The sequence below is a fragment of the Carcharodon carcharias genome, chromosome 16 (assembly GCF_017639515.1).
Source record: "Carcharodon carcharias isolate sCarCar2 chromosome 16, sCarCar2.pri, whole genome shotgun sequence".
Taxonomy (NCBI): Eukaryota; Metazoa; Chordata; class Chondrichthyes; order Lamniformes; family Lamnidae; genus Carcharodon; species Carcharodon carcharias.
Window position 1 is genome coordinate 79,348,744 of NC_054482.1, and position 15,664 is coordinate 79,364,407.

At 40.4% G+C, this 15,664-nt stretch overlaps 1 protein-coding gene across 4 annotated transcripts in view; it reads left to right on the top strand.

Annotated features, from left to right (window-relative positions):
* The window catches only part of gpbp1l1 (GC-rich promoter binding protein 1-like 1), an 80,111-nt gene that overhangs the window by 58,110 nt on the left and 6,337 nt on the right, over positions 1 to 15,664 (top strand). For all 4 annotated transcript variants that reach the window (XM_041208539.1, XM_041208542.1, XM_041208541.1 and 1 more), the window contains exons 9-11: positions 6,917 to 7,072; positions 10,258 to 10,379; positions 15,049 to 15,151. In XM_041208539.1, the coding sequence (XP_041064473.1) occupies positions 6,917 to 7,072; positions 10,258 to 10,379; positions 15,049 to 15,151 (381 nt within the window). The remainder of the gene's footprint in view (positions 1 to 6,916; positions 7,073 to 10,257; positions 10,380 to 15,048; positions 15,152 to 15,664) is intronic.

The window sequence follows — 15,664 nt, forward strand, 5'->3', positions numbered from 1 at the left end:
CAGCCTTGAACATTTCAATCGACGCAACATTGTAGTGAGTTGCAGATTTCCATTACCTTTTGTGTGAAGCTGTGTTTCCTGATTTTACTCTTAAATGGGCTAGCACAAATTTGAAGATGATGGCCTCTTGTTCCTCAATTCCTCCGCCAGGGGGTTAAAATCAGTGGAAATAGATTCTTTGTATCTACCCTATTCATTTTAAATACCTTGATTAGATCATCCCTCAAATATCTAATCTCAAGGGAATGCAAGCCAAATTTATGCAACATGTCCCCATAATGTTTTTAAGCTCTGGTATGATTCTGATGAATCTATGCTCTACCCCTTCCAAGGGCAAGATAGTTTCCTTTAGCGTTGGTGCCTAGAACAGTGCACCAGACCAAATGCAGTCTGGCCAAGGCTATGTATAACTTAAGCATTGCTTATTTGTTTTTAGGTTCCAACTCTTTACTGGAATGCTGTCTTTTATGTAAAAGCAAAATACTGCAGATGCTGGAAATCTTAAATAAAAACAAGTGCTGGAAGTTCTCAGCAGGTTATTTCTCTCTCCACAGCTGCTGTCAGACCTGCTGAGTATAGACAACATTCCAGTCATCTTTTTGATTACCTTTTGAATCTGATTTATGTATATGGAACTTTAAGTCCCTTCTATCCTCCACAGCTTTTAGTCTGACGTCATTAAGAGAATTGCGATTTTTATGATCTCAAGTGGATAAGCTCACACTTCCCTATATTGAGCACCACCTGCCATATGTTTTGCCCATTTACTTAAGTCTGTCTGTATCCCTTTGTAGCTCCTGCTTGCATCCACACAGTCTGCTATGCTTCCTGACTTTGTCATTTGCATATTTGGAAATACAATGCTCTTTTCTTCACTTAAGTCATTAATACACGCAGTGAAAACTGAGACCAGTGCAGATCCCTTGGTAATTGTCACGTTTCCCCAATCAGAGCTTTAACCCATTACCCTGACTGTCTCCTACTTCCTAACCAGCTACCAACCTGTACCAACCGCACTCTTAATATTTGCCAACCTCTTGTGCATAACCTTACCAAATGCCTGCTCGAAGTCCATATCGATAACATACGCAGGATTCTCTAAAATAAAAGTCAACTGTCAACTGGCAACGTGTTTGAAAAATAAAAATCTACCTGAACAAAGTGCTTTTAGATGTTCTAACTGCATAAAGCAGCGGTCTTGAATAGGGGTCAGGGGAAATATGTAGAATATACAACTATAGTTTTCTGCTTTATTACTTTATGGAAATAATAACCAACTTGGGGCAAACAATACTTTTACAAATGAGTGGCATGAATGCAATTTTTGTGTAGGTTAATTTTAGTTCAGGTTGTTAATTTGGCTGATTTGATATATTAATATGGTAAATTATTGTCGTCATCTGTCATATTGTATGCCCATTGTTATTTTAGAAATTTGCAAAGGTATGACAAGTTTATAGTAATGTGCTGCTGCATTTACATCAGGAATGTACAAAAATCATACTAAGTGTTTTTGACTGTAGTTCTTTCGTTCCTAATTTTCTCTCTGATGCCTCCTTGTGGCCAGAAGAACAGAATTCTAAGCTGTTATCTGACTTCTGCAAGTATTGCAGAATCTTTATCTTTAGCTTCCTGCTAGGATTTGTGAGAGAGCAGCACAAGGTTGAATGCTTTCCCATTGCTTAGAACAGAAACTGAGTGAAGGATCAGACTTGCATCTTACAACTCTCCTGCTGCTGTGTACATGTTTTGATATGCAAAACCTTATTGTGCCACTTTAAATGGTCCGACATAGACAATGGGGTGCAGTAGAACAGCCTGTTGAGGATATATACAAAAAAATGGACATGGACTCCATGGCACTATTCAAGGATAAGCAGGGAATTTCTCCTAATGTGGTAGCCAATATTTATCCTTCAGCCAACACCCCCAAAACTAATTATCTAGTAATTTATCTCATTTCTGTTTGTGAACCTTGTTGTGCATTTCATTGCCATATTTGCTTACATTATAAAAGTAGTTATGTTTCATTGCTTGTGAAGCACTTTGGGATTTTTGAAGATGTGAAAGTCACTACACAGATTCAAGTTCTTTTTCCAAAAATTACCAAATGGGAAATAGAATGAAGTAAGATAGTCCATTGAAGTTGGAATGGAAGGACAATAAATTGAAGAACATTGATAACACCAAAGTAGAGAACATGTTTTCTTGTTCATATGACCAAGCTGGAACTCATTTGAAAATGCTTAATATTAACACTGGCTGTCTGTTATCTAAAACTATTTCACTTGCCCAGCTGATTGTCATGATAGGCCAAACCAAATCAAATGTGGAACATCACCATTTAATTCATAAGCTTTCCCCTATTTGGTTGCTAACATTATATTCTTCCACAACTGGTACTTCATTTGCTTATGTTCTGACCTCTGCACTGCTGCTCAAAACCTAATCTATATCTTTTTCATTTGAGTGATTAATTTCTCCAGTTCACAATGGCCTAAAACATCTTTACAAACTTGAGGTAATCCAGGGCATGTCCTGTGTCACTTCTCAGATCACCTCTGCCCTCCCCAAGTTGCCTTGGTTTGCTGTGCCCGTGTCTTAACTTTAAGATCTTTGTCATCAAACTCTCCCAAAGAATGGCCCCACTCCACCTGCATGCTGCAGATAGCTATACCCCTTTTTTTTTTTTGCTCGTTTTTGCTGACCATTTCTAAGCAATTGTACATTGCCACTTCTTTCCTGAAAACGCATCTTGTGAACGCGACTCCTTTTTTCTTCCACCCCAACGCTGTCACCCTGAAAACTACTTTATTTCCTGCTTTTTATACACCACAATATTTCAGTAAGTTGAAAAGCATCTTCAGATAAATAAATGTGAAATTGTGAAGTACACAACCCCAGAAAGCTATTGATGCAAAGTCAATTGGAATATTTAAAAAGAAGCAGTCCATCTGAGCAGGAATAATATTAAGACTTATGGACAAAAGGCAGGAATTGAGATTAAAAAGATGAAGAGTGGCCATGCCTAACAAAAATGGCAGAGCAGGAATGGTTCTTGTGTAAGTCCTCTAATTTTGTTTTATTCAAGGAACTCTTTATAAATTATTAATTGATTAAAAATGACCTATTTCAGTTGTAAAGCTTGTAAGGTGTCTTTATAGGCCCAAAATTAAATGTGCCGCTTAGAACCATAAAAAAGTTGCGGTGCAGAAAGAGGCCATTTAACCAAATGTGTCTGTGCCGGCCATAAAAAGAGAAAAAAAGAAGCTACTTAATGCCACTTTCCAGCACCTGGTCTGTAGCCTTGCAGGTTGCAGCATTTCAGGTGCATGTCCAGGTACTTTTTAAATTAGTTGAGCCTCAACCATCAATTTAGGCAGTGAATTCCAGGCACCCACCATGCTTTAGGTGAATAAGTTTTTCCTCATGTGCCCTTTAATCCTTCTACCAATCACCTTAAATCTATGCCCCCCTGGTAATTGACCCCTCAGCTAGGGGAACCAGGTCTTCCCTTTCTACTCTCATAATTTTGTACACCTCAATTAGGTCACCCCTCAGCCTACTCTTTTCTAAGGAGAACAATTTTCAAGCGCTGACAACATTCTTGTAAGTCTCCTCTGTACACTCTCCAGAGCAATTATGTTCTTCCTGTAATGTGGTGACCAGAACTGTACACAAAATTCCAGCTGGTGGACTAACCATTTTATACAGTTCGAGCATTACATGCCTGCTTCAATATCGTGTCCAATAAAGGAAAGCATTCTTATATGCTTTCTTTACCACCTTATCCACCGATCCTGCCACCTTCAGGGATCAGTGGACATGCAGTCCAAGGTGTCTCATTTCCTCCATCCCTCTCAATATCCTCCCATTCATTGCTTTATTTGCCCTCCCCAAATGCGCTGCCTCACACTTTGCCGGATTGAATTCCATCTTGCCACTTTTCCATCTACTCAACCAAACCATTGATATAATTCTGGAAACAACAACTATCCTCTTGGCTATCAACTACACAGCCAATTTTTGTATCATCTGCAAATTTCCCGATGTCTCCCATATTTAAGTTCAAATCATTAATGTATCCAACAAACAGCAAGGGCCTCAACACTGAGCCCTGTGGATAGCCACTGGAAACTTCTTTCCACTTGCAAAAATGTCTATTGACCTTTACCATTTGTTTCCTGTCACTGAGCCAATTTTGGATCCAAGTTGCCAACTTCCCCTATAGCCCATGGGCTCTCACTTTTCTGACCAGTCTGCCATGTGGGACCTTGTCAAATGCTTTACTAAGATCCTTGTAAACAACATCCACTGCACTACCATCATCAATCCTCCTTGTTGCTTCCTCAAAAAATTAGTCAGACACCATCTTCCCCTAACAAAACCAGGCTGACCAGCCCTGATCAATCTGTGCTTTTCCAAGTGACCGTTTATCCTGTGTCCCAGAATTGATTCCAATAATTTGCCCACCACCAAAGTCAGACTGGCTGGCCTATAATTTTCTGGCCTATCCCTCATACCCTTTTTAAGTATTGGTACAACATTTACAGACCTCCAATCCTCTGGTACCTCACCTGTATCTGTGAGGATTGGAAACTGATCCTCTGAGCAACCACTATTCTTCCTTCGCTTTCTTTAGCAAACTGGGATATAATCCATCCAGTCCTGTTGATTTAGCCACCTTCAGGGGTGCCAGTCCCTCCAGTACTTCCACACTCATTATGCTTCATGTATCTAATATTTTGCACTCCTTTAGGAGAGAGATGATGCAGACATTCTAGTTAGTGAAGACAGACAAAGTATTCATTGAGAACCCTGCCCACATCTTCAGCATCAACACACAAGTTACCATGTACATCTCTGATAAGCCCTACCTTTTCCATAGTTATCCTCTTTCTCAATGTACTGGTAAAAACATCTTTGGATTTTCTTTGATTTTATCTGCCAGTATTTTTTGTAAGCCCTCTTGCTTTCCAAATTTCCTCTTTTACTTCACCCCTATACTTTCTATACTCCTCAAGGCTTTCTACAGTATTAAGCTTTTTGTGATTGTCATAAGCACTCTCTTTCTGCTTTATCTTGCCTTGTATGATTTTGGATAACCAGGAGGCTCTAAATTTGGTAGTTCCACCCTTTATCTTTGTGGGGACATGCCTATACTGTGTCTGTAGAATCTCGCTTTTGAATGCCTCCCATTTATTTGACACTCTTTTCTCTTCCAGTAGGTGTATTGAGCCCACTTTCACCAGTTCACCTCTCAGCTTTATAATATTTGTCTTTTACTCCTGTTCTATCTTTGTCCTTTTCCATAATGATGCTAAATCTAACTGAATTATGGTCACTATTTCCAAAATGGCACCCCACTGCTGCTACTTCAATTGCCCAGTTTCATTTCCTAAGATTAAATCTAGAATTGCGCCCTCTCTCATTGGTCGTTGGTCTTTGGTCTTGTTACATGCTGGCTGAAAAAGTTCTCTTAAATACAGTTCAAGAATTTTGTGCCCCCTGTGTCCTTTTATACTGTTTGTATCCCGGTTGATATTAGGGTAGTTGAAGTCTCCAATTATTACTGCCCTATTGATTTTGCACTCAGAAATTTGCCTACATATTTGTTCTTCTAACTCCCTACCATCATTTTGGGGTCTATAGTACACTTCTAGCAGTGTGGCTGCCCCTTTTTTATTTCTGAGCTAAACCCAAATGGCCTCATTTGTTGCTTCATTTAGTATATCATCCCCACCCCCCACACCACAATTGTCGTTGTTTCTTTAACCAAAAATGCTGCACCATTGCCTTTTTTATCCTGCCTGAAAACTCTATATCCAGTGATGTTGAGCTGCCATTTCCACCCCCCCCCCCGCCCTTTTCATTCAAGTTTCCGTTTTAGCAACGATATCATGCTGCCATGTATCTATCTGTGCCCTCAGCTCATTGGCTTTGTTTGCTATACTCGTTGCATTTACACATATACGTTTTAACACTGCCAGATTCCTGTGCTGTACACTTTTTACCTTTTGTGCTTCTTCTGTCTTTCAGAGTCACTCACTGATTCCCCATCTCCTGTTCCTTGCTCTGAATTTGCCCCTCGGTTCCCAGCACCTGCCAATCGAGTTTAGCCCCCCCCACCCCACCCCGCCCCAGCACTAGCAAATCTCCCTGCAAGGATATTCATCCCAGTCCTGTTCAGGTGTAGACTGTCTTGTACAGATCTCACCTTCCTCCCAATGCCTCAGAAATCTGACACCCACTCTCCTACCCCAGCTTTCCAGCCACGTGTTTAGTTGCTCTATTCTCCTATTTCTATATTCACTTGCACGTGGGACTGGGAGTAATCCTGAGGTTACCGCTTTTCAATCTCCTTCCTAGTTCCCTGAAATCTGCTTTCAGGACCTCATCCCCTTTCCTAACAGTCATTGGTACCAACGTGGACTATGATAACGAATCCTCTTATCCCAACTGCACTCCCCCTGTTCTTCGTCCCCTCCTGTATAGCAGAGCTGCCTGTGGTGCCACAAACTTGGGTCTGACAGCACTCTTCCGAGAAACCGACGCCCTCACCAGTATCCAAAACAGAAAACCCATTGGTGAGGGGAACTCCAGGGGACTTCTGCGCTTCCTGCCTAGTTCTCTTGGACTGCCTGGCTGTCACCCATTCCCTTTCTGCCTCCAGGCTCCTAAGCCACAGTTTGACCACCTCTCTGAATGTGCTATCCACATGGCTCTCAGCCTCGCGGATGTGCCACAGCGACTCCAGCAGCTGCTTGAGCTCTGAAACCCGGAGCTTGATTTGGACATTCAAGAAATTAGTTGAAAATACTTTGTAGCTATGGTATTATACCTCTGAAAATTTTTAATTTTGGACATGCTAACACTCGATTTAGATATTTTCTAAACACACTTCCATTTTTTTCAGACTCCTTCAAGTATCACCCCTCCAATAGAGATCAGCACAAGTCGTCTAATGAAACTGACTCGGGCAAAGACAGACAAGAAGAGTGAGTTTCTGAAGGCACTGAAAGATGACCGGAATGATGAAATCTCAGAACACACAGAGTTCGACAAATTAGAAGTTAGTGAAATAATTGATCTACGTTTCAAATTAAATATTCCATACATTTTCCTCTGCAAGCATTCACTTACGTAATGTGGTTTGGTTAGTTACAAACGAGCCGCATTAAGAAAATAAAATATTTCCTGTTGGAAGTTAGTGGCATTGTACAGTTAGGTGCAAGCTATACCTTCTTAGACCTTTTGGAATCCTGCTGCCGTGTATTGCTGGCATTATGGGAAGGAGGTAAAACTGCTTGATTTTGAAAACTATGCAATTTTTTTTGTTAATGTGCTTTTGTGCTGCTAATTGGAAAACATAGTCTGAAATAACCCAGTTACCAAAAAAGGTGATTATGGGGGCTGTAAGTCAAGTTGCAGTATGTAGCAGGTACTGCCTCCAGGACACCTGGAAGTTTGTGCATTTTTTCTCGTTTATCCTTGTGTTGCCTGACCAAACTGGTGTTTTCATTTTACTTCTCAGACTCTTGTTTGGGAAAGCAAAGATACCAGTGTGAATTCCTGATAGAAACTTAGATGAAAATGACAGATTCGATCACGACATCGCCACATAATTTTTGCTTCACTTGTGTGTGCCTGCCAGTAAGGATAGTAGATAATCTCAGGGGATTTCAGTATAATGACCCAGATGATGAAGGCACAGTACTGTGTTCAAATCTGGATGTTGTTGGATTCTGAGGTGATGTTCGCAAGTATTGTTGCTTTTTTGGTGGTAATAATCTTGAGTTGTTGCAGTGCAGTTGAGGTGTGTTGATGCAGTGCATCGTTTAGAATGTAGATACCGCAGATATGGATAATTAGTCCAGTGGCAGGGACACCATTCGAATGAACAGCTCTGCCTTGGATGGTGTTGAGTTGCTTCAGTATTGTGGCTGCACCCATCCAGGAAAATAGTGAATATTTCATATAAAAACAAAAATGCTGGAAAAACTCAAGCAGGCCTGACAGCATCTATGGAGAAAAAGACAGAGTAAACATTTTGAGTCTGTATGACTCTTCAGAGTCATACAGACTCGAAACGTTAACTCTGTCTTTCTCTCCACAGTTGCTCTCAGACCTATTGAGTATTTCTAGAATTTTTTTGTTTTTGTTTCAGATTGCCAGCATCTGCAGTATTTTGCCTTCATCTTAGTGAATATTTCATTACATTCCTTGAGCTGTATAAATGGTGGAGAATCTTTGAGGAGTCATAGGATGAGCCATTTATCACTATGTATGGATGGTCTTTTTCTATCCCTTTTGTACATTTCTGTGGTTGGCTGAGGAACAAACACTTGCTGATGAACCACTGCCCAAATACTGAACTTCTGTCCTAAGAAATCCATTCCTGAGAAAACCATTCACACTACGTTATCTGAAGCTGTTGAATGGATTGTTAACTTCAACATCAAACTATAACTGCTTCCCCAACCATACAAATAAAAAATACCCACTCGGCAACTCAAAATGCATTTCAGAGAATATGTACAAAAGATTAATCAATTTTACATGGTTTTTATAGTCTGCTTATTTGTCATATGAGTGTTCCATTCTTTAGTTTATTAGCAATGTTCAGAGTATCTTGAACAGTACAGATTTGTGATAGTAGTGCCACATTTTCCTGATTTAATATGGAACCTATTCCCAACAGTTTTGCTGTTTTATGATATCTATTTTAGAATGCAACTTGAACAGATGTTAAAAGTTTGACATAGATTTTAGGTAGTGCAAATTGATTTCTAATTAAGAACTCACCTTTAATCATCCATTGTTCCTTTTGGTTTATTAAAAAGTATGAAAAATGTTTCAGTGGGCTAAATGTTGGGTCAGCGGTCAAGTGATGGTCTCACCGCTGCCCTTGAAGAAAGCTACCCACAAAGATCTAACCATTAGTATGGCCTGGATTTCTGCTTTCCTGAGTGTCTTTTTAAATCTTGCACCAAGTCCAAGGGATTTCCAGGTGTCCAGCTGCAAGCAGGATAAGCAGCCAATCACATCAAAAATATTCTTACAGGCAGAAAACCAGGAAGGTAAAAGCTTTGAAGATTCATTGATGTAAAACGTTAACTCTTTCTCTCCACAGTTGCTGCCGGATCTGATTATTTCTAGCATTTTCTGTTTTTGTTTCAGATTTCCAGATTCTGCTGTATCTTGATTTTGTATTAAAGTTAAAAGCGCTCAATCCCTTCACTTTTTTTTACTTAAATTTAGATAAAGTAAATGATTAAGATTGGGATTGAATTAAAATAGAGGCTAAAATAAAGAAGACATTTTTAAGAAATATTTTTAAAATTTTGAATTTTCTTTATTGTAATGGGATAAATTTTACATTATGTAAACATAAAATTAGCTTTTCAAGGCCAGTAATGGTGTTTAGTAATAATTATCAATTAGCATGTCATTAAAAAGGTTTTTTTACTGCAAGACTAAATGCGTAAAAGTAGAAGTTCTCCCAATTCATAGCTTGGGAATTACATTCTGGGGTTGATGTGGGAGGTGTCTCAACAGTGCACATTCTGGAGAAGCATTGAATAACAGATAGCAGCTTCTGGAAATCTGCATTATCCTGCACAGGTGCAAACTCTAGAAACTGCTGTCAGTGCCAGTTTCACCATCATTACCACATCAAAATGTGGGCCAATAACTTGGTCAAAAGTCAATTATTTTTGAGGATCTCATTGCTGAAGCTAGTCTTTTTGCTGATGACTTTCTGCAGGGTTATTAATACTGAAGCGGTTGCCATTGATGATTTTGCTCAAGAATTCAGCAACCCAGCTCCTTTGAGAATTATCTGTCACAGATTTACAGCTGCTGTTTGTATAACCCTGCTCTCACGACAAGTTGTTCTGCTACAAATTGAACAGCGTTTTGACAGAAGAGAATATTATTAAAACACATTTCCCTATTATGCTGTCAAATAAAATCCTGTTTCATTTGGGTATGAATCATTGTTTGCATTCACGTTACAGTCTGATTCATTTGTGGGGACCTTTTGTGTGTACTGTTTAGATAATTGCTGACTTATCCCCATTATATGCTTGCCAGTACTCCTTTAAAATCATGTTTTTTTTCATCCTTCAGTAATCTGGAATATAAGTTGGAATTGTAACAACACATTTTTAGAAGTGTTGCATAAATAGTGCTATCCATTTTCTACCTGTACTGTTCAAACATTTATTTCTTTGTTTTAATTGTTTCTTTCAATAGGGCTGTGTAGATAATATTCCAGAAACGAAGAAAAATGGGAATGCAAATGGTCATCAGCATAGTCTTTCCTTCTGTGGCCCAGAAAAAGATTATCTTTCCAGTTCTCTTGAAGCAGAACATAGGTATTATTATTTTTTATTTCCGCATGAAACTGTTGTGGTGGATTTATTTTCAGTTGTACAGATGTGGGCAAGACAGTGAATTTCTGAATCTAGATTTGGATTTAGTACAGGCCAATGGGATAAAAATCCTTCGTCTCTGCTGACTGGAGCTCCAAGTAAAAATGAATTTGGGCAATCTTACTTGGTGCACGTAGATTCACAGAAGAAAAATATCCATAATCTCACCTTAATGGCATAAAATAAGCATTCTTTTTTTACCCTGCACAGAATTCTCAGCTTCTGACTACTTTCGTTGTCACAATATTTATATAGCTGGTCCAATTCAGTTTCTGACCAGTGATAACTCCCAAAATGTTGAGGGTGGGGGATTCAGCGATGGTAATACCCATTGAATATTAAGGGGAGATGGCTGGAGTCTCTGTTGTTGCAGATGGTCATTGCCTGACACTTGTGTGGCACGAATATTATGAGCCACTTATCAGCCCAAGTCTGAATATTGTCCAGGTCTTGCTGCATATGGGTATGGACAGCTTCAGTATTTGAGGAGTTGCTAATGGTGCTGAACGTTGTGCAATCATCAGCAAACATCCCCACTTCCGACCTTATGATGGAGGGAAGATCATTGGTGAAGCAACTGAAGATGATTGGGCCCAGAACATTACCCTGAGGAACTCCTACAGCAAAGTCCCAGGACTGAGATGATTGACGTAAAGCAACCACTATATGCTGGATGTGATTCCAACCACGTGGAGAGTTTTCCCCCTGATTCCCATTGACTTCAGTTACTCCAGGATTTATTGGGGCCTGCTGCTCCCTTGAAATCAAGGGCAGTCAATCTTGCCTCACCTCTGGAGTTCTACTCTTTTGTCCTTGTTCTGAACAAGGCTGCAATGAGGTCAGGAGCTGGGTGGCCCTGGCGGAACACAAACTCAGTGTAAGTGACCAGTTTATTGCTGAGTAAGTGCTACCTGATAGCACTGTCAACAACACCTTCCATCACTTTGCTGATGATTGAGAATAGACTGATGGTGCAGTAATTGACCGGGTTGGATTTGTCCTGCTTTTTGTGTACCTGGGCAATTTTCCACATAGCTGGGTAGATGCCAGTGTTGTAGCTGTACTAGAACAGCTTGACTAGGGGTGCAGCAAGTTCTGGAGCACAAATCTTCAATACTATTGCCGGAATATTGTCAGGGCCTTTGCAGTGTCCAGTATCTTTAGCATTTCTTGCTGTCGCATGGACTGGATAAAATTGGCTCAAGTCTGGCATCTGTGATGCTGGGGACTTCGAGAGGAAGCCAAAATAGACCACTTGGCACTTCTGGCAGAAGATTGTTGTTAATGCTTCAGCCTTAACTTTTTCACTGATGTGCTGGGCCCTCTCATCATTGAGAATGGGGATATTTGTGGGGCTGCCTACCCCTGTTGTCTAGTTGTCCCCTACTATTCACGACTGGATATGGCAGGGCTGCAGAGCTTAGGCCTGATCCATTGGTTGTGGGATCAACAGTGCTCTGTCCATCGCATGTTGCTGCTGCTATTTGGTACGCAAGTAGCCGTGTATTGTAGATTCACCAGGTTGATACTTCATTTTTAAGTATGCCTGGTGCTGCTTCCGGCATGCCCTCCTGCACTCCTCTTTGAATCGAAGTTGATTCCCTAATTTTGATTGTAATGGTAGAGTGGGGGATATGCCAGGCCATTAGGTGACAGATTGTGGTGAATACAATTCTGCTGCTCATGGATACTCAGTTTTGGGTTGCTGGATCTGTTCAAAATCAATTCATGCTGCACAGTGGTAGCGCCACACAACACAATGGAGGGTGTCCTCAGTGTGAAGACAGGACTTCATCTCTACAAGGACTGCGGTGGTCACTCCTACCAATACTATCATGGACAGATGCATTTTCGACAGGTAAATTGGTGAGGACTAGGCCAAGAGTTTCCCCCTCTTGGTTCGCTCACCACCTGCTACAGACTCAGTCCAACAGCTATGTCCTTTAGGGCTCGGCCAGCGTAGTTAGTGGTGGAGCTATCGAACCACACTTGGTGATGGATATTTGGTTCATTCTGTGCCCTTGCCACCCTCAGTGCTTTTTCCAATTTGTGATCATCATGAAAGTGTACTGATTCATCAGTTAGGGTGGGTGGGGTTTGGTAGGTGGTTATCAGCAGGATGTTTCCTTGCCCATGTTTGATTTGATGCATTGAGACTGCATGGAGTCCGGAGTCACTGTTGAGGACTCCCAGGGCAACTCCCTGCTGACAGTAAAAGACTTTGCTACCACCTCTGGTGGATCTGTCCAGCTGGTGGAACTAGGCATTCCCAGGGATGGTGGTGTCTGGGACATTATCTCAGTATGACTATGTCAGGCTGTTGCTTGACTGGTCTGTGGAACAGTCCTCCCAATTTTGACAATTGATGGAGCACTTTTTAAGGGTTGACTGGGCTGGGTGTACTGTTGTTTTTGTTGCCTAGCTTTGATGCTGGGTGGCCTGTCCAGTTTCATTCCTTGTAGACTTTGTCGTGGTTTGATACAATTGTGTGGCTTGCTCAGCCATTTCAGAGTCAACCACATTGTTGTGGGCTTGGAGAAGGACAATGTGCTAAAGGACGTTGGGTTTTTATGACAGTTGACAATGATTTTATGGTTGTCATTACTAAGACTAGCTTTTAATTCCATATTTATTAATTGAATTTAAATTGCACCAGCTGCCATGGCAGGATTTGAACCCATGTCCCCAGAGCTTTAGTCTGAGGTCTCTGGATTACTAGTCCAGTGACATTGACATTACCACTACACCATCATCTCCCTTAACTTGCCAGATGCCACACTGCACCTATATAGCACCTAGCTGAATTGTCCAGGTAAGTTATTTTTATTTTACTCAGTTCAGATTGATGCATGGCACACTATAAAAATGTCCTGTTTTCAGACAACTCTGGTTTTTGTACCTTTTTATAGAACACAGCATTCCAAGGCAAGTCACGACCAAGGTGATTAAACAAGCAGGAGCAAAGAAATTGGGTGAAGAAGTAGGTTTTAAGGAGGCTTTAGAGAGTGAGGAGAGATGAAGTAATATGGAGGAGTTAAGGGAGTGACTTCAACAATGTGAAAACTAAACTACAGAAGGCTCTGGCACTGATGGTTAGAATATAGGGAATAACCCAATTGAGATTCATTACTAAACACATTTTGAACAGGCCAGCAGATATAGATTTCCAATTTGCATATGCTTACCCTGTGTTTCTATCAGATAATTGTCTATACCTGGATATACTGTGCATTCAAGCACCTCTGCTAGATTTTAATGTTTTATTTTCTTCATTCTCTACCAGGTTTCCTTTCCCATAGCCAAAAAATGAAGTATTTGATTACTACCGCAAATGCTATAAGTAAGAGCAAATTATTTACCAAGACAAAATTGCTCCAAATTATGAGATAATTGCACAGGAAATGGCAAAAATTGCAAGGGATGACTTTTCTTCCTGTTTCGGCTCAGTCTTTGTTATTGCTCCCTTCATAAGAATGGAAATTTTAGAAATGTTTTTTAAAGTGCTGGTACGCTGCCTATCATCATTTGACCAACATTGAAAGATATTTCAGCTGGAGTGTGTAACCATGTGTCTTATCTCCCAAGTGTTCGGTACCAGTCAATTGCACTTTTGTTTGGACTCTTAATTTTGAAAAATTTACAGAGATGAATGATTGCTTACTGTCAGACCAATTTTTATAGTAATCATCTGGAACCATCCTTTAGAACTAGGTGAATGAAGAGTGGCAGAGCACATTGCACTCAAAATGTGGACATTGGAAGAAACTGGCAATGTTGAGCTGTTTATTGAAAATGGCAAGACTTGTTTGGAATGTTGTTCTGTGACACGTCAGAGTGGTCTTTCTCTTAAAGCTTCCTATTAGGGTAAAATTAGTGTTCGTCGTTTCTATAAAATGTATTTCAAGTTGGATGGCAATTCTTGGGATTATCCAGTTTCATACAAAGTTAGTGTTGTATTTGTGGTATGGGGAAATTCTTAACACTTCTTGGTTCCAGTCTTTAATGTCACAAAGGTGTATAGGAACCAATTTTCTTGGACCCCATTGCCCACCTGATGTGGTTGTCTAACCTGGTCACACTCCTAGCACAAGCACTCCTGTGAGTAAAATGAATTTCAGCTGTTTGCCTAGCTGGTGGCCTCAGGGCTTTCTGGTTGCTGCTGGAGAGCAATCCGTAGATCCCAGGAGCCGGTGATCCACAGAGTCAACGTAAAAAGCTCTTTAGCTCCTCTTCAAGTCTTCAGCTCTGTCAATGTGTCCTGCCCTTTGGAAATAGATGTTTGCCAGGAACAAAGTTTAGAAAAATCACTGGTTCATATTTATCTTCAATCTTGAGTCTGTGAATGATTTGAGTATTCAACAGCTCTTTATTAGTACCTTTGAATAATAGACTGTTCAAATGAAAGCATGGCATTTTTACAACCCCCTTTAAACATGAAAGGTCACAGTTCAGTTGCTCTTTAGAGCCTCTGCTGGGCCACGTTCCTCTGTACTTAGCTAAATCATAAATAAAACAAAGATAACAGCTGTAATGTCAAGATCTTTTTGTACGGTTTGAATTTTTTTTAGCAGGATCAGGATTGATCTTTGACCTAATGTTCATTTCTGCACAGATTATTGAAAGCAATGGGTTGGCAGGAATGCTCAGAGAATGATGATAACTTCTTGCCTCTGACTGAAGATGAGCTCAGGGAGTTCCAGGCTAAAACTGAGCAGGTATGTGTATTGTGTCAGTTTTTTTAAAGAAAAACTAAAAATATGATTGCATTGATTTATGCTTTATTTGAATGGATTAATCAAGCCATATATTAAGTCTCGACCATGAGATTTTTCTCTGAGGGTTGTTAGTCTTTGGGATTCTCTTCCACAGAGCAGTGGAGCCTGGGTTATTAAATAAGTTCAAGGCTGTCTTAGACAGATTTTTGGTCAACAAGAGAGGTAAGGATTAGGGGGTGGAGGGGAATGGGGGAAGCAGGCAGGAATGTGGGGTTAAGGCCACAATGAGTTCAGCCTTGATTTCCTTAAATTGTGGAGGCCAAATGGCTTACTCCTGTTTGTATTTTAAAAGAAATCTCTGTTTTGGATCAATACTGTGTCAATAGTATTACACCTAACCATAAGGTTGGCACTGCTGTCAATGTAGCAATTCTTTAACACTACCTACATCCCGAGCTGCAATTTTGGAGTGGGGATGCTCAACGCATCTAAGGCAAAGGAGTCCGGTAGATC